This window comes from Xiphias gladius, chromosome 11 (genome assembly GCF_016859285.1).
Source record: "Xiphias gladius isolate SHS-SW01 ecotype Sanya breed wild chromosome 11, ASM1685928v1, whole genome shotgun sequence".
Taxonomy (NCBI): Eukaryota; Metazoa; Chordata; class Actinopteri; order Istiophoriformes; family Xiphiidae; genus Xiphias; species Xiphias gladius.
Window position 1 is genome coordinate 16080779 of NC_053410.1, and position 20644 is coordinate 16101422.

General features: G+C 38.2%; 1 protein-coding gene across 8 annotated transcripts in view; it reads right to left on the reverse strand.

The window, feature by feature from the left end:
* The window catches only part of eys (eyes shut homolog), a 149227-nt gene that overhangs the window by 18977 nt on the left and 109606 nt on the right, over nucleotides 1-20644 (reverse strand). For all 8 annotated transcript variants that reach the window (XM_040139040.1, XM_040139041.1, XM_040139039.1 and 5 more), the window contains 3 exons: nucleotides 17804-17954; nucleotides 8661-8769; nucleotides 4226-4449 (listed from right to left, as the gene is read on the reverse strand). In XM_040139040.1, the coding sequence (XP_039994974.1) occupies nucleotides 4226-4449; nucleotides 8661-8769; nucleotides 17804-17954 (484 nt within the window). The remainder of the gene's footprint in view (nucleotides 1-4225; nucleotides 4450-8660; nucleotides 8770-17803; nucleotides 17955-20644) is intronic.

Consider the following 20644-nt stretch of genomic DNA (forward strand, 5'->3'; position numbering starts at 1 on the left):
ATGCAATTACCTCTTCAGTAGGAACCAGTGGGCTTGGGGGCTGGGTGCCACAGGCAGGGTAGGAATGTTGGAAAGTATTGAAAGACTGATTAACACATTATTGGTTTTGGTCTTTTTATGGAATAGGTTGAAAAAAAACAAAAACACTGAATAATGCCAGCCTGATCCTTGAAAAACATACCGTCATAGAAGAACCATGGCTACTTTCAGTTACCATGACTTCTACTCAGTACTAAATACATGTATATGTGACAGTGCAGAATGTTCATGAGGACAAATCAAACTACCTCAAGACATCTAAATAACATATTTCAAAAGCAAATTTCAATGACCTATTCTCCTCCTGTTGTATTGTACTGTACTTTATTTGGAGTAAGAGGTCTAAATAAGAAATCTGCCCATTTGTCATATTTCTTGTTCCTGTATGGTTTTCATATTGAGTTATCTGCGAATTGTCCCCGAGTCATTTTTACTAATTGTGTAAGTACTATCTAGTTACTTTTAAGCATGTCAAGGTTACACAGTGACTAATTTTTAAACAAGAAAGTCTCTATGTGTATAAAAATAACCAATTTGGACCAAAAAAAAAAAAACCATCGCACAGTTGTTTTGAATATACTTGTCCTCCAAAATTCAAAGACACAAAAGCAATAAACTTTGTAATGAGCAAGTTTTCTCAGGAAACATCCTTCAGGGACTGCAATCACACACAGGATGATAGCAATGTTTGTTTCTCATGGTGAATTGAAATAATTGTATCTTGGACCTTGAGTTATTTCATAGGTACTTTGAAACAAGTATAGCTGGAACTCCGATTAAGATAAAATTGGTTTCACTTTCTGTGTGAACGACACTTGCAGGCAGTGAATTGGAGCATCGGGAGAATTTACTGTTAGGTGGAGTTCTGTGTGCCACTGAAGCTGGACCATCACAGAACAAACAAGACACCGTCTTTACTGCAGCCAATTAGCAAGAAGAAATTCTGCCTATGAGTTCTGCTCTGTGTGTGTGTGTGTGTGTGTGTGTGTGTGTGCGCACAAGTCAGTCCTCTACTCAGTAACACGTGGATCTATTTATTTTATCTGTGTGTCAATCTGTTTCAGCGGGGAGGTCACAAGAGGTCACATTCTGATGCAAACTTTGAAGTAGCTATGATCAGCTGTTTTATATGCACATGAAAGGTGCTGCTTGATGACAAACCCGCAGACAATTATAACCTGAGTCTGCAGTTGCTCTCAGTGTTTCAGTGTCTTTCAGCTCAATGTTTTGGTTTCACGGCCCGCAACTTTAACGTTTTGGATCATTATCACTGCTGTCAGAGTCGTTTTTTTTTTTTTTTTTCAGATGCAGCAGGCAGCTGTTTTCAGAAAAAAGGCTCTAAAAACAATATGGGATAGAATATCCACCTACCAGCACCGCTAATACTCACTAATTAACACATCAAATCTTGTTTGTTTAATCTGCACGAAAAGTGTAAAAACAAGGCAATGTGGTCTTACTTGGGGTTGTGTGTCAGACTATCGACTGGGTGCAGTAATTAACATATTAATAAAACACGCCAGTAAACACACAAATATAAAAATATCCTACATTTCGTGATTTCTATTATTTTCTTTTACAGAATGTTGCTGGATGAAGCATACATGGTCTCAAATCATAGTCCCCCCATCCTCTAACCACAGACAGGATGCTGCCACCTGCTCTCACAAAAGGTTCACTGCAAACCCAGACAGAGGCAACAAAGGGACGCCATCAGCATCAGCACCCCAGCAGGACAATCATAGTCAGGTGAACAGGGGATCGACGTGCAAGTGACACTGCACCTGCCACAACTGGTCACAAGTGCATCTTTATGTGGATAACATGGGAGGAATTCTGCAGTTGTATATATTTACATATTTGTCTAATTAAGGAGATAACGACATGTTGCATTTCATAACTGTCTGATTGTATAGCCTAAAAACAGGTGTTAACATTTTTTCTCTGATGAAATACCTTTTTTTTTCCTAGTGTTCTTGTTTGTTACCGAGCAAATGCAAAGTACTTACAGCATGAGTCTCTGTGTGCCTCTTGGAAACAATTTCTGCTTTAACATTTCTATCTGCTGTACTCACAGTTGGTCTAATGACATGGTCTGTGCAGCCCGCAGCTGAGGTTTATGTATGACACACATATCAGGCATCACAGAGCTAGCACTGAAGAATAAAAAGGCCATGGTCCTTTGGTGCTGATTGCCTGGCTTTTCACATTGGTGTCACTTAAATACCTAATATGTATGTATCATCCACCAACCACAACCCATTATCCTCTCAGGTTCAACGCAGATATTTCTACATGGCTAAGTGAACAGAAAACCACATGACAAAGGGGATAGCGCCGAAAATCGCCCCAACTGAACCCACAATCAAAATCCTTATTCATCCTATTATATTGTGGCAGTGCAATCCAGGGCGACTAACAGAATGAACGGAGCTCTGTGAACTCCTGATGACCCCTCCATGCTGTGCGGTTCAAGAGGATACTGCATTAACGTGTATTCATCACACAGATAATTGCAAGGCCCATTCTTTCACACATGACAAGCCAATGTGACCACAGTGCCACCGGCTCTTAATTGGTATTCTTAGAGCCATTCGTATTCCAATATTCATGGAGCCCTTTTTCATTTCCTGTTTAATAAATGCAACTGTTAATTGATAGTGTCATAACACAATGAAGGAGACATTTAGGGCAGTTTTCTGGATTACCTAAGGTGAAAGAGTAACATATGTAGTTAATGCATACTTAAAAAGAAAGCCAAAACTGCTGGTAAGTGGGGTGTGATGGCAGTCTGATGAGCTGTACTAGATAAAGATGAAGGGAGAACAGATCTTAACATAGCTGGCCCGGCACAAGGGACTCACTTTGGCCGAGGGATTACCTTTACTGGGCAATCAGAATACTTGAGATTTATCGAAAGAAGTGGGAAGGAACATGACATGACTATCTTATTCCATTAGTGTACAGATACTCAGGGAAATTGTCAATAATCTGCCTTACTCTATTTTTAGCAGTAGTTTGCGTAACTGACCATACATTATTACATATTTCTATGTAAAATTAAAGGTAAAGAAAGACTACAAATCTTTATTACTTGGTACATAGTCCTCTGCAAGAAAATCTAATTTGTTCATCCCTGAGTCCAAGTGAATGTTTCTGCCAGATGTAATGAAATTCCCTCAGGCATTCCTGATATATCGCGTTCACAAGAATGGGACAGACATGAAGCCACAGTGAACTTGACCTTTGACCTCCAAAACCTAATCAGTTCATCCTCGAGTCCAAGTGCACATTTATGCTAAAGCTGAAGAAATTCTCTTGGGGAATTCCCGAGATATCGCGTTAATAAGAATGGGATGTACGGACAGGCAGACAACCCGCAAAAATCTTGCCTATGGCCACGGCTGTCGCCAGCGTGGAGGGATAAAAAGATCTGGTGCGCAACTGTTGCTGACTGGCTTGTTCCAAACTTCACCACAAACACTTGAATTATGCATAATGCATATCAACATGCCTAGAAGACAAAAAAGAATAAATTTAAAACTGTAGAAATTACAATTTTTTTTTCACCCTTTATTTGATAAATAATAAAATTATATTGATTTTCTGCTGATACTGAGTCCCAGTCCAGTATTTCACATTGCACAGTTAGCCTACAGTAGGCCTACACTCAAATTAGTCCAATGTACTGTATATAAGATAAGCTTGACAACTGAACAGCTCTGGTGCTAGGATGAGGAGCTGTTGCCAAAACTGTTTTTTTTTACTATCTAGCTGACTGGGTTAGTGTGTCTTCAAAGCTCCCAAAGCACAGCCAGAGCTCCATTTATGTTTTTAGAGATTGGGAAGTCAATTTAAACTGGAATATATATTTCTGCGATGGATGCTGTCTGGCTCTGACAGTCCTGCATATTGTGTCACATGGGCATGAGGAAACAGAAGGTCTACCAATTTTTTTCATGACCTTTGTTTATTATAGCATAAGCATATCCAGTAAACACTCCTTTCTTTTCTTTGACACATGCACGTCAGTAACACTAGTTCTAGGTCACTAGGCCCTTTTTTCTGTGCTATGTCTTACTATTACAGAACAAAAATATGTTTGAGAAACTATTTTATATTCTTAGCGGCTTTCAAGTTCAAAGAGTTAAGTGATGTTTAATTAGTGTAAAAGGTGACCTAGTACCTGACACAAGTTCCTCCATTACGACAGGGAAGGTGTTGGCAGACAGGCGGGTCACAGTTCTTGATGTTTCTCCCTCTCACTGCCTCACCCACCAGGTAAATCTCTTGTGAGTTGACCTGGAGTTCCCTGATGCAGCCAATGAATCTCCTCGCTCCCTTTGCACTCCCGTCATGTATCTCCCAGTGGGACGAAACATCCCCAAGAAATATGGGTCCAAATGTTCCCTGCAAAACAACGGTTGCAAACCAGTGATCAGTGTTACCGTTTGGTAAATCACACCAAATCACACAATATAGTCCCCACTCAATTATGAACTTTACAGCTAAACACCAGGTTCTCAATATGAATATGTGTGAACATTATTATTACATTATATTCATGTATATTAAAATGAACAAGAAAGATTAACACTATCAGCTTTTAGTCCGTTACTCTCCAGCCAATATTGTTTTAGCATAACCTAGACGAGAAACTGGAGTTGTAATCTTTTCTTTTTTCAGGCCGTCTGAATTCATATGATAATACAAATCTTGATACAATGAGAAAGAGGTTAAATATCTAAAAAGAAAATGCTGCAAGCTTTCTTTGATGTGCAAGGTAATTAGGTAGAATTAATGTAGATAAATTCTGTGAACTTGCAGCTTATCCCACCATAACGGTCAATTTAACAGGCGAAGCATAATCGTGTCTGCTACCAAAGCAGAGCTGCATAAAAAAAATTTAGCACAAGACCGTTTCATATTAGCACTAAATTACATATATTTCATTCACAGCAGTGACCGCAGGTTGTTCAAATGAATATTGAATACTACTTACTGTTTAGAAGGTTTACATAACACTTTCATAGTCACACCATGCATGATGATTAATTTATGACAAATCTAGAAAAATTAATTAAGACAAATCAACATTTATCACAGCTCCATTACACATTCTTACAAATTATGTAACGTGGTGACAGTGGATTTCAAAATAAACCTCCCTTGAGTCAAAGAGATTTTCTGTTTAGTACATAAACAGTTATATACTTTATAATCTTCCATTTAGATGTTGCAGTTTATCATTAAATTAAATTATATAACAAAGATCACATTTAAATCTTTTCCTGTAGAAACACAGACCTTTCCTCGTCCTATGGCTCACTTCATTCCCGGTTAAGAATTAAAGCTACTTCAACCTTTAGCTGGTTCATATCCAAAATAATGTGGATACATTTGAAATTTTTTCCATCCTTATAGCATTTTATGATTTTTTTCCTAAAACTTGCCAAGCAAAACAACACAAAAACACTTTCTTTTTTTGACAGTTAGCAAAGTCGATACTGACTATACTCAGTGTCCCTATTTAAACTTATTGACAAGCATAATTTCATTTGATCACATCTGCTCATGGCCGACATGAGTGCTGGTTGTCATTCAAAAAGTTATTACACTTAATACCTTTCACAATGTAGACCTCCCATGTCATGTCTTCAATGGTTGAGTCACACAGATTCTGTTGTTATGGGAGGCTATATGTCAGAAACTCTAAAACTTATTTATGTGGGTCAAGGCTCAGTTCTTGCTTGACTTTTTTTTTCTCTGCGTGCTTCCTTTGGCTATGCTGATGATACCCACCTTTGTGTGGGACGAAATGTAGGATAAAAATCCTTCATAAAGAATAAAGCAAAGATAATATGACTTTTCAAGGACACTGAACATATCAAATTACACTGAATCTTGACATTTTCAATTTCACAAGAGTCGTTATGAAAAAGAAGCAGTCCTATCAGAGTCTATATGACTTTCATATCCTTCCAATGTAACATTTGTTAGGACTCCATGCTGGTGCTGGAGGAAAGGCGTTGGACAGCTGCAGTGGAGGGACAGTGAGGTGGTAGACCACATAATCATTTGAGATGTTGGCTCAGTACAAGTGTTAAATGACATAACTGCTGCCTAGCTGAAAGCCTATAAAAAGACAAGGATGAGAAGCTTCACAGGAGCACGTATGTATTGTCGCCGCAAAGTTAAGAGCCCTAAAACTATCTTTAACAAAGCTGAAGATTCAAATAAAATAAGCAGCTGTGGCTGGATACTTTTACAGTGAGCTAAACCATATTTTATGTGATACAACCAGCTGTGAGCCACTGGAGCTGCATGATGACGATGGACTGATATGGAATGACTTTATGATGCCTTCAAGTGTGTTTATGAGAAGAGTCCATTTGAAAGACCCACTGATGTAATATTCATGACTTTGTAAGTGGACTCACAGCAGCACTGAGTTCACGAGTGCCGTATGCTGATTTTTGAGTTCTTTTTGAAGACAGCTCTAGTCAATGAGGCCTCCATTATTATACAGTATCTCTACATATTCTTCTTATACATATTTAGATTAGATTAGATTAGATTTAAAACAGAATTCAAAAAATATTCTGTATTTAAAAATCTCCTTTTTCTCCAGTGTAAACTGCCAAGAATAATTCTGGCTTACTGACTTTGCAGTCCTGCATCTCTATTGTAATTTTAGATATACAAAACTGCACTGACATCTGCTAAACTGTCTGATAAGCTTCAACAGTCTAGTGTAGAAACTGACAGTAGCTAACTTCATGAACTCTCAATAATCCTAGACACAGGCTACCATGTGAACTTCACATAGTAGCCTGTCTTCTAGGAGCTCGTAGCTAGGATATTAGCTTCTTTTATTGCTCTATTCCAACATGTGGGAGTTTTTTTTTGCAGCTTTTCCTACTGCATATAATGTTAACCAAATTCGCTCAAAGCCCAACTGGTGAATGCCAGCTCTCATTTAGTTAAATTTGACTGGCGTTAAGCACCATTTAAAATCAAAACCCAATTATTAAAATATCTTTAAATGTTGGTAATACATTACTCTTATATAAATAAAAGCTGGTAAAGGTTAACCGGCAACCAGTGGGGAATATAAATGTAGCAAAGATACTTGTGTTATTAATGTGTTAAGGAAAAAAAAAAAAAAAAAAACAAAACAAAACCTCTTGGCATCTCAAATTAGAAGACCATAAATCACACTGAGGGTGGGGGAGGCATGTTGAGCCTGAGGGAAAGTTGAACCCCTCTCTGCGTCTTTGAAAGTGAAAAACAAACTTATTAATTTAATAAAAAAATACAGGTGTTGTTAATCAAGTTAATGAGCCAGAGTGAAAAGACCAGACTGCAATTAACGAGTGAGGACTAGCTTAGTGCTACTTACATGCTTGCAAAATGTCATCTTGGCAAATAATGTAACAGGTGCACATGTTTTTATGGGAGTTCCTGTTCTTCATTTATAAAACAACTGCTGTTAGTTAGAAACTGAGTGCTAGGCTGGCTTTGATAACATACGGTTAATCTATCATGATGTTGCTCTCACGAATTTTATATTTGATGAAAGGTATCAATAAATATTGTAAAAAAATCCACAGTTTAGCTGTATGTTCAAAGACGGCAGATTGGAGCTTTCAGATCATATAAACCAACCACTAACATTATTTACAGTATCCTTTAAAAATTATTTGATATTAGTGCTGATAATACTAGATTATTAAAACCAATACCAAAACAAAATCTTCTTTCAATAAGATATTTCAGTTTCCTTTTATCACCGAACAAAAGCCACATTTTAAAATGTTCTGGCAGTTTAAAATGGCACAGTTAGATTTTAAATCAGAAAATTGTCTGATCAGAGGCTGATATACTTGATAATACCCATACATTATTGTTGGTATCAAAATGTAAGCACTACATGTAGTGAGTTTGCTGGAATATAAAGAAATAACAGGGTTATTCAGAAAAAAGATCAAACTTCCTCAACTTTTGCCAGAACGTAACACAATGTCATCTGGCAAGTTGCTGTGGTGGCCAATGGTAGCCTGCTTTGAAAGGTGAATGCTGTATTTCTACTGCTTACCCCATTATTGTCATGGCAAAAGGTAAAATGAATGTGGCTGTTATAACTTTTCAGGGCAGTAAAATCTTTCCTCATAATACGATCAACTGCTGTGCAGTGATTTTAAACCGGATAAGCCTTCAAACTCGGAGAGCTGTCCAAACTGTAATTCCAGGATTATTTTCATGTTATTTTCATAGCATTCATTATGTCTCCCATGTACCGGAAGCAACGTCCACCAGCACTGCCCCTTTCATTTTTGTAACGCATGACATTCATGAAAAGAGCAGTGAATAACTGGTTGTAAAGGTTGCTGTTTGTGAATAAAGTCATATCTGATGCATTTTTCTTTGATTGTTTACTTATGGATGCTGGAAGTCATGCATGCCAAATTATATTATTGTTTTAATTAACATTTTAAGATGTCTAAGGTAAATTGTACAATAAAAGGAAAGATATCAGAGACACTATTAGGGATTAGAAATGCTAATTTGAGATAATGGCTGTACAAAGGGTTGATTTGACTGCAGGCAGGTCAGGTTACCTCTGACACAGGATGCGACACGTACTCCTCACAACGCTGAGCTGTGCCATTATCTGCAGCTATTTCAATCATACATGACCCTCCTTGTTTGCCAACAGGCAGATTGTATCTGTTGAGGAAGAACAGAGGGAGACCAGGGTTAGTTAGAGAGGGTGCTCTCCACATTATCTGATAAACACAATAAATCCAGCAAAGCATGAAAAATATTCTGATGGAGAGACACACAGAGCAGCCACAGTAATGAAGCCGCTAATGTGACCACTGAGACTATATTATAAACTGACTTTGTATGACAACATATACATTACACACTCTTTTATGAGAAACTTTATGCACTGGTGCATTTGGATGGAAGCAATGGTGCATTTGTATCCAAAGCTACAGCTCAAACCCAAGAGAGACAACAGAAATAGAGAATGTCTTCCGCAGCTGGATTTAAATAATAAAACCAGAAATAGGTTTCTGCCCAGTGCTGCAGTGATATTCTGTAAGTTTATGTGTTCCTCAGCAGATATGTAATTCACATAATAATGGCTGTAAAATCCCTACCATGACTGCGATAACCAGTCAGAACCAGTTTAATTTACGAGATCGAGCTCAAGTATATAATATGCATAACTATTTCACATATGCTAATAATAATAATAATAATAATGATGATAATAATAATAATGATAATAAGAAAAACAAATTAGCCACAAAAAACATGATGATGAGTGTAAGTGCTAATTATGTCATTCAGGATTAATTAATGATAAAAATGAGGGCACAAAACCAGATATACATTATAAACCTAATGAGAAGGAAGACAATTTTATCATTTGACCCTGTGTCTCTCTCAGGGGAAATATACAAATGTAGTAGTCATTAACGATGCAGCCATAATGTTAAGTAGCTGGTCTACTTGTGTCATATTCCCGCTATGGCAAAGTCAAGTGATTCCCTCTCTCCAATTTATCATTGGCTTTTACTGGCAACATACAATAGCAGCTTCTTTACAGGGCTGGGCATTATGCGAAAGGTTGCACACACTGCACCACACACATAAAACGCGATTCTGTTAGGGAGCATTCTACATGATGCACTTTTGTTCCATAGGATTATTCATTGTTTGCCTGTACACTTGTAACACAAGTAATGTGTTGCTTATCTGCAAATCAGATTCTGCAAAAATCATTTGTCCGTGCTTTGTGATCACACTTCTGTTGATGAGGAAAAAACCCTCAAATGTTTGTTTTAATGGCTAGATGGAAACAATCAGGGTAATTGCCCTCCTGCTAATTTGAAACAGCCTTCCAGGACGTCTCCCTAAGGCAATCACACAAATACAACTCCAGGTAAGACTAATTACAGGTATGGAACTCAAGAAAGCTGTTTTGTAGACACACACAGATAAATTAAGGCACATTTAAGAATGCAAACGTGAAATGCAACCTAATGTCCAGAGAGGACATCCATCACCATCCTTGGGGTGCCCTGTGTGCTTCTGAGGTCATTCTCCCGACATTAGCATAACAGGACGTGATCAGCGGGTGATTTCAGAAAATTACATTTCCCCACTGTTTACTTTCAAGTCACAAGAACATAACAGGATCCTAATGAAAAGACTGAAATGATCCAATATTCACAATATTAACAAACATCACAATATTGTCACAAAACTCTGATGCCGAAGGCATTTGAGGCATATTTTGGTGCTTAGTAGAGCAGCTTTTTATTTGGCCTGCTAATGCTGCAAAGACTGCCCCTGTGAGACATGGACAGCATGCTCACAAAGCAAACAGGATGATGTTACTTGATGAACTCTCATGAGCACATTGAATGCTCCACCAGGCAAATTTACATTGGTCTTGCTCGCAGGCAAAGATGACTATTTTAAGAGATGCATTCTGTATGACTATTTTACTTGCTCTAGTACTATATACCTAAGAATATGCCCCACAGTCCCACATCATCATCAGCACCACAACACACACAGACATATAAACACAAAACCACAATGGATTCTATTACAAATAACAAACAAACATATGAGTGAATCAGAAGTAAAAAGAGGCTGGGGTTTGTCTAACACAGAGATAAAGCACTATGCAATTTCTTATTGGATCCCCGTGCACCGTTCACTGCTGGGTCTCATAGGACCAACAATAGCAAATTCCCAACTTGAGGTAAACAAACAAAAATGTATTAATATTTCATGTTCTCCAAACACACAAAACCACAATATGGCTGTGATCATTTTTACTCAATCATCATTTATGCATTTCTTCATCTGGCTAATGCTCTAATCATAAGTGATTTGTCATCTCTAACATCCTCATTTAGACTGTCTGGTGTGTGACTATTTCACTGCAACTGCAGCACTGCAACTTTCTTGCGGATCCCCGCTGAAATATTACGTGCAATGTAATGGGACCTTGCAAATATTTTCAGCACATCACCTTTACACAAAGGTATCTGTTAAACCTGATGGTAGGTGTTTGTCTTTACAATCCTATTTGAACAAGCTTCCCTCACAGTCCCCTGCAAAAAATTAATAATGAGGGAGGATCATCATTAAAATATTACTATTGCATAAAACATCTATAAGTATTGGCAACAGATGGCAGTAAAACATCACGCACTGCGCTGGTGCCCTTGCAACAGTTTTCACTGGCTGATAAGCAAGATGTCACTTTTTTATGGCTTATTATTCTAATGATATTTCAGATTCTTACAAAAAAGTAAATGATAATGTGGAACATGGTAGTGGTGAGATTATAATTTGCAAGTCACTTAGTGATTTAGAGTCAAGAATCTATTAGTTCTGCAACTAGAGAATATGCTCAGTAGAGTTTCATACCTGAGAGCAGATAGAATGTAAATGGGTTACACATGTTACATATAAAGGAACCACCACCTATTACTTTGATATTCTTTTTAGCACGACAGGTTTCAGAGTTAAGCATCAGATATGACTAAAGAGAAAGAAAATAAACCCTCCATATAATCATTTACTATTCCGAAATGTAACATCGCACCGAAGCAACTACTGCAAAAGATGTCAGGACGGATCTGTTTGTTGGTTTTTCCTTGAGTGCAACAAGCTCTATATCACACCATAATCTACACCTACATTGACAGTAATGCCTGCTCTGGCTCTGGTGCAGTGACTTTCTCACACGAAGCACTGCAGCATTTGCTGCATAATTTGTGCTGTGACTGGCAAGCCTCAATTAATTTGGGGAGTCTGTGTTCTATCATTATATCTCCACCAATACAATTAGACAGCACACAGCAAGCCTCTTGGCATTGTGGGGCTTCACAAAAGAAATTCAAAGTGAGCAGGCAGGGCAGCTGGTTGCTTCTTCAATGAATCTTTTATGGCAGTACGTATCAATACAACACTGAACATAGTGTGACTGACATATGAGGCGTCAGATTTGGCATCGTGTCAAGAGGATGTGGATTTAAAAACAAAATGCTCAATATTAAGACCTAATTTTTCACCCTGTTGCACACATGCCACGAAATTTTCCCAAAATAAATGTTCCCTTCCTGATAAATCTTCCAGTACTTAAAACACAGTGGGAAAGTGCTAGAGATGGGTTCTGTCCACACTCTTAGTGTAATTGGGAAAAAGTAATGAATGACTGTTTACTAATTACTTTTCCAAATTGCAAGGGAATTACTTCACCCATTGCTCAGATAAACCTTAATTACAGCTGTGATTCTTTTAGTTTTAAGTTAGCTATAGGTCTATATGCATACTCATATGTGTTTCTGACCTGGAAGTCGAACTCAGAACACTGAGCTTCTCATGTTTTTGTGACGTTAATTCAAAGAACTCGTCCAACGATCTGAAATTGGCTATTATTTTGAAATTCTTTGCTTCTCACAGCACTCCTCTGTTTTCTTCCTCTTACAGCAGCGGTTGCTCGGCAACATTTCACAACCTCATGTGTATTTTTACATCAAAACAATATTCAATGGTCAGTCAATAGACTATTAAATATATACGTTTTCTAAAATTCATGAAATAACTGTTAGAATTCCATATACAAGTAGTAGCATGTTTATAATATCCTAGATGCTATGTCCCGTGCTGTGTGCAGCTTTAAAGCAGGAAAATACACTGCTTGGGTGAGACTTGAGGCAGGTGAGGCTGGCTGACTCAAAAATTTGTAACCTACGTGAAAACACAAGTTACAAACTTTTAAGGAGACAGATTCCGCTGTAGGAGTGGAACGGCAGGACTGATAGAAAAGCTGTGTTGGTTTTAGTAGAGTTTTGGAACGCTGAATTTCTACTTAAGCCTACTTTAATTATACATAATGAGCTCATTTGCAAAGATACACATTTTTTTTTTTCCACTTTTGTCAAAGTCTGAGAAAATAACAGTGGTGAGGGTAGCAGGGTCATCTCAGACTGAGCTACATACGTCAACTTCTCAACAGAAAGCGTTACAAACTTGGGAATAAAGTTTAAGGACATGGGGAAATCTAACGAAAGTCGTTACTGAGTTGCATTATAGGAATTTTAGGATCCAGTTTTCTTAGAACTTGCTCTATATGTAATAGAAGTCAGGACATCTGGGCCTCTGCTTCATCAATCATCCATTAGTCATAGGCTTGATTGATTGCTCCCTGGTTCATCTTGTCCACATGTCAAAGTGTCTTTGAGCAATACACTGAACCCCAAATTGTTCCTGATGAATGTGTACAGGGGAAAAAAATGAGGTCGGTGAAATGACTGTAATGTAAATTCAGTGTTTAAGCACATTTTTATTGGAAAAACGGTGGTGGTGCACGTGTTTTTGGTTGGAGTGAGAGCATTGTGAATCAATTTAACAGACATAAGTCAAGCAAGAAACAAATCAAGTCAGAATTATAAAAAGACATGCAACAATACTCTATCCCATCACCAGACAAGCATACAGGCAAGCTACTTTGGGCATTTTACTTTCTTTGATTGAGCATGACATTGACATTTTCATAGCATCCAACTAAGAAGTTTAGAAAATTGTGAGAAAATTGCTGATGTGATGGCCAAATATTCATGCACGGCTCGTAGTGAAATGGAATATTTAGTTCATTTTAAACAGATAATAATGTGACAGTCTACGAAAACATCAGCATAAACATCAAACCCATGAGTTGCTAGACACAAAATCCTCCGTCATTAAAAAGAACATTCCCAGTAAGTAAGAACCATATTTGAGACTTGAGACACTTCACCCATTCCTTTGACTGGAGAGACACAAAGCACCCATAAAAGTGGTATAAATTTGAATAATAGTATGTGCCAGGGACGCGGAGTTTACTTATGACAAGGAAAAAAATGTGATGCCACAGAATGCTATGCATCATCCTTGTTGATCTTTGACTGTGTGTGAAAGACAATGACTCCAACGGTGCATGCTAAGCACAATGGGATTCGGCCAATAATGTACACAGCCTCACAAATGACCTGGGGAGCATTTGGAGTCTGCCACTTCAAAACTTTAATCGCAGCAGTATTGCCCCAAAGTCCTCAAAGGAAAACTTCCCAACATCAAAAACCAATCCAACAACAAACATATCCTATCCAAATGAAAAATGACACAGCTTACCCCCTGCACACTCCCCCTTTGTGGAATTATATGGCAGTACAAGGCATTTCAGTACTGGCCTTTTGTCTTGCCAACTTTACAGTCCACTATATATTGGAGTGCTACAAATGCTTTGTTAAAAAAAAAAAAAAAATGCGGTTAAATATTTCTAGAAGAAAACATAATTTAGAGTTCCTGTGTTATGGCATTGTTATGTGTACTTCACAATTACATTAATTCTCCCTGTCTATTATGCATTCTTTCACTGGAAAACACAACACACCGGAACATCATTACATTAAAAAAATCGATATTGATAGTGTGGCTAAATATATGTAAGTTACTGCAGTTTTAGACAGCTTATAAAGTGGAAGTATATTAAATGCAAGCTCTTCTATACTCATTTTAAAGAATGGTCTACTTAGTATTTTTCATGTATATGGCAGCCTGTTTAGATTGTTTTGATCGTTTTAGTGCCATTGTGCTCTACAAAAGCCGCTCTATAAAAAGGAGAATGTTATTCATTCAGTTATGTTTACTGTCAGAACAGGCTGCTAAATTCTTGAGTGAACATTCACAATGTTTTTCATCCCTTTGTTGGGGTTGATTAGCAAGATAGAGTTGTGTAAGACTGTTGAACAACGGTCCTCTGGGGATCAAAGAGGAAAACTAAAACTCCGTCACTGGGTTTAATGTTGAAGTTTGGTATACATTCAATTTCTAATTTATTGAGATACATTACCTACATTTTGTTCACACTGTAGGGAACACCATGTAGAGCTAAAACATTTGAGAAGCAGTAACACCTGTGTGACCACCCACTGGAGGGCTTTTAATGTCATTGAAATAAGCCCTCCACGTTGTTTAATGTATTGTTTGGTACTCCTGCTCTTAAGTACTCGTTGCAGCAATTATGTCATTATCAAAACTACAGTGCAAAAAGGCTCAGCATGGATATGCATGAAGAAAGTGAAGTGCTATACTCTCTCACGGTATGGTACTGCCAAGTTGAACAGGGGTGTCACACCATCTCTTTATGTCAACAATGCTGCATCAGCCAAGCGTATTACATGAGCAAGTCAAAATGGTGTATCTGTATTTGTATGAAATCAAAAGGCAAGTGTTTCCTTTTCCCGATGTTCTGTGTGTCAGCAGAACAGCGCTTGACTATTCATGACAATGACAATAAGATTGGTGGGTTGAAAATAACAGTGTGTGAGTACTGAAAGAGAGAAAACAAGAAGAAAAAAGAGGGAGAGGAGTCTGTTACAGTGACATCAGGCAATTTGGATTTTCCCTGTCTGGTCACTGAAGCTTGGATTATTTACAGCTAAATACAACCACTGCCCTGCACTGCACAGATGCTGACGACAGCAAGTCGCAGCAGTTGTGTTCAGTGCTGCCTACTACCATCCAAGGAAAGCAGGTATTCACTGCTCAAACATGACTAGATGATCTCATGCGCTCATGTGCATATGAATAAAATTGCTGAAGCGATCAGGAAGAAATGGAGGCAGCAGCAGGGCCTCTCTCATTTCTCCCACTGGCTCACTCTGCCCCACGGTGCCTGAGTTGTAAGCCTGTGTGCGCACTTCGGGGACAGAAGATCAGCTGTGCATGGGGAAGCATTGTGATCAGACCCATTTGGATGAGGCAATCAAGCAGTGTAAATGCAAATGCATGTGTATCAGTTTCAACATTTGGTACCAAATCTTTTGCCAAATACGTAGGAGTCGACTGTTTTTCCCTGATAATCCAAACGAGGAGCTGCATTTGTTGCTTGTAACTTTTAAGGAAGAATCTGATCCAGGGAGGTGCCTTAAAAATTAAGTCTAGTGACAAGCACAGTTGGAAGAGATAATTGCTTTTGATTATTACATTGTTATCTAACTAAGCTACTTTCATCTGACTCCGGCTTTGTTACTGCTGTGCAGTTCATGCACTGTAAACCAGGTTCCTGGGGCACAACATAAATGCTTTTATTTACTGGGTTATGCTGGATTTTTGTTATACAGTCAATCTAAAGGTCTGTTATGGTCTATTGTTTCTTAGCATCATAATGAACATCATTTTTAATTTAGTTAGCAAAGACAGCATTCTATACAAAAATAAACTTCATTCTCCACTTACATACCCAAAATTATAACCCACCCCCTTAAATACTTCATTCAGCCTTGCAACAATTGGTTGACAAAAATTGCTCGATCTAATTGAATTTGTGACGATAACTAGCTATTTAAAATGGTATGTGAATATAATTGTACTGCTAAATGTAATTTAAAGTTATGTAAATGTTTTAATGAATTGTGCAGGTTTGCATTTGACTTTAGACATTCAACTATGATAATCTGGACAGGTATGCAGTGTCATGACTACACTGATGAATCATTGAGCTGGGTTGGCTCTACAAGGCCTCATCATGTATGCATGAACTTTTAAAATTTGGAAGTAAAGATGCATCACAATATACGCACAGTGCAACCTATACTAGATCAGAATAATTTCTAAATAAGTACAAGACCACCAAGGGGTGGTAACAGATATATTCTGAAGTAATGTTTTACAGTTTTTTTGGGTTTTTATTTGCCCTTTTTTGCTTGGTCAAGAGTTTGTATCCATAATCTGACAGTAGGTAAGCTATACAGTAAGATGAACAGTAAGCTATAGTTGTAATTTAGAATATATGTTTACTTGTGCAAACTTAAAGAAGGTAGAAGTTAAGTCTATTTATTCCTGCAGGATTAGCACAACCATGTTGAGAAGGAAAGTTCTGATATTAAAACTCAGTTACATTCAATGGGATACAATCACCAATTTGTATCTCATTGTTTCAGACAATGAATTATGTCTGTGCACAGTTTTCTGAAGGAGACAGCTGGCTGTTAGTTCTCAACATGCCAAAAGAGTGCCAGTGCACTGGGCAGTTTTCTTTGTTAATGTGACTTTGACATTTTGACACGTCAGGCACTGCACAGTTGCTGAGGTACACAGAGATCCATCCAGGGCATTAAAGTTGGGATTTCGCCGTTGGGTTGAGCTTTCATTGCAATTCTGTGTTACCGTAGAATTCTCTGATCAGCACTGATGTGGACAGCTACTGGACACCAAACTTTCTTAAGGTTTTATCAAGGAGACCGTCACGGAGACATGAGACGTGTAAAAATCCCACTGAACATAATCAAAGAAGGGAGTACTTCTCACTGCATGCTTTGAAGCATTTAAAAATAGGTACATTTGCACATTTTGAAAAATTTTATTAAAGATGAAGTTTTTATATTATCTCCATTTTTGTTTTGCCTTTTTTTGGTGTGGAAATTTTAATGTTTACAGCATCTACCTCTGGTGGCTTAATTACAGTGCCAAATACGGTATTGGGACTTGCTTCTACACTTCCTACATTCATAAAACCAAATCTATTACTCCTGCTTTTCCTCCTTTTCTTAAAGTAATAGATAATAGCATAAACATCATGTTCAGTACTCATTAAAAAAAGTGTTATTCCTAAAACAGTGATCGTGAATTTGGCAATAGAATATAAGGGAAGAGAGAGGAAAGAAGGAGATGCATATCATACCGGATTGTGATTGGCATCCATCTGTTATTGTTGATGTTCTGGCCTGCAGCTGCATTCAAAACATGACTGCCACCACACCCAAGTTCAGCAACAGGGGTTCCGTCTTGAAGGAACACATGAAGGAACTGATGCCCAAAGTTCTGCTCCTGAGCTGCAATTGTAAGAAAATGTAGTTGGTAAAGAGTCTCTTTTTCTGTAATACCAAATTCATTACATTATGTAAACTACAATATTTATGACATTACCTCAGGCTTAACATTCAAGTTACTGGCTACATAAAATGTGTGAGGTTCGAAACTTAAAAAATGAAATGAAAATATTTCTAAAAGATGATGATGGACATGGATAGAAAAATAAAATGATTTGACATAAGCATAGTTGTAAGGATGGTATGATATGATATGATATATTATTTTTGTAAATCCTATTCCATCTGACCTGCTCAGCAGCAAACAGAGTAGAACCTGATAAATGTCAATGTGTTGAGTACAAGGCCATAACCTGCTGTGATCAATAAACGACACATGAAAATCCCAGGGAGGATTCCTGCCTGCGGACAAATGCCATTGCACAGCCAATGGGTATGTCTCTGTTTAGACAGGAGTTTAGCAAGAACGTAGTTCACATTGCCGTGTGCCCCACATGACATGCCAATATGCACACAGGGCACAAACAGTGAGATGTTGCTAAGAATAATTCACAACACTGAACTGCCCCAGACGTGATACACTCTCTAAATGGTCTACGGCTTTAAGGACAGGTTCTGTCTACATGTAATACTAATCTTTTTTTTTGTTATAACCAAGAGAAAACTGCCCAAAGGGCTTGAATAGCACATTTGAAAGGTCTTGAAAATCACCATCAGTTCTTAATAAGGGACAGAGGAACTTTCCACTTTCCACATACTTCAACCTGCAAGCTTGTTTGTGATGTTGCAGGTCAAATAATGGCTTGGGTTCCCATGAAACCATTCTTTTGAGCCACTGCCATGCATCAAAGAAGGTACGTGATTTTTTTTTTTTTTTTTTTACAAACATTAGCAGGACAGTCATAAGACAAGAAGAATGGTGGCATAGCTCTGCATCTTATTGCCACCTACACTGTTCTCGGGGTAGGAAGAGTATCTGGGAAAACAGCTTCACCACATGGAAATCAGTGTGGTGGGTCTCACTTTTCTCCAGGCTCTGGTTCTTGATTGCAAAACAGGAGTATGAACTCAGTCTGACAATTAAGGCCAGAAACTGTTTCTGTTGTTAAACAGGACGCCATTATTAAAATACCACTTCCCAGAATCCAGCATATTATATCACAATGGGGGTTTCTGCCAGGATAGAAGAGTCTCTTTGCAAGTGAGACACTGCAGCGGTGGCCCCACATACAGCGGCAGCATTAATCCTCCCACACAAGCTACTGGGGTCTTCAGGAGGGAGGTGGAAAGCTAGTGCACACCAGTCCCACTCTGCTGTCTAAGATGACATGAGCAGAGGGCAGACAACATAATAATGCAGCTCTTTGAGGGAGACAGAGATAGAGAGAGAACCTGCCACTCTAGTGCCACTGTTGGGGAAAATGTGGTTGCAGGGAACGGTGCCCTGTTAGAGAGACCTAAAATGTTTCAGTGTTTTCAACGAGGCACATTTCAGCTGAATTAGAAAGAGTGACAGGGGGCCACAAATCCACAGGGAGCTACTGAAAAGGAGCAAAACAAACAGGGTTGAACCCTTGGATTTCACAGTGACATTGATAATTGAGCCAGGACTGTCAGAAACTGGCCTGGTGCACAGTTGCTCACTGGGCTAGGACTTGGACAGAGGTGTGTCGGCTGCAGAGAAAGTCTTGTGTCTTCGAAAGGCTTGACATGTCTGCCATCTCTCAACAAGTACAGGCATGGGTGGAAGATTTGGACACGAAGATGGCGCAAAACCGAGCTTGTTGTTTCAAGGCTGCATGGCAACTGATATGAAAGCTCTGAACAATTCCTCTAGGGTAAGAAGGGCATCCAGAAAATCCCCATCTCTTTGTTGGAGGGAGGCTATGCCTAGCTTAATATGCTGCACTCTGATAATGCATTTTCTAAGCTGACTTGGCGATCTTCCCTGTCATAAGACTCAACGGGGATGCACTTAATAGTGCCATATTACTAACCGCTGTTGCCGAATTGACCACCGGAGGAATATCGTGCTCAGATAATCCACCGTTTCATTATCCTTTTTCTGCGGAAGGGTATGACTCTTACACCCTTACAAAAGAACAGCAGTAAGGACAAAGTAGAAAGTAGAATTGCATGAATATATATTATATACATACACATACACACATATACATACATATATTTTTTTTTATAATTTTTATAAAAATAAAAAACTAAATTTTTTATTTAGTTTGTTTGCATCCTACTTCAAGTGACAAAATTTCACTGTGTCATTCAGTAATTTTATGTCTATAAAGGTTGACTTTGTATGTGAAGTTCTTCAGGGATCAATTCTTGGTCCCTTGCCAGCTGGCCACATCATCCAGAGGCACAGAGTTTGTTATCATAGTTATCCTATCTATACTTAATTGTACACATTCCTGTCCTTTAGAGATACAAAAATGGAAAACCCTGCGTGGCCTTGCTCCACAGTACATCGCTGGCACACGTATCAATACAAGGCCATCAGGACTGAGGTCATAGTTAAAGGTGGTGTTGTATTGGACTATATGATATTGAGAGTTATTGAGGGGGCAGAATATTAGAAACCCCTCTGAATATAATGCATTGCAATCCAACACCACCACTAACTATTAACTCAGTGCTAAAACATATCATTTATATAACACTTCTATGACAGTGTAAAAAAA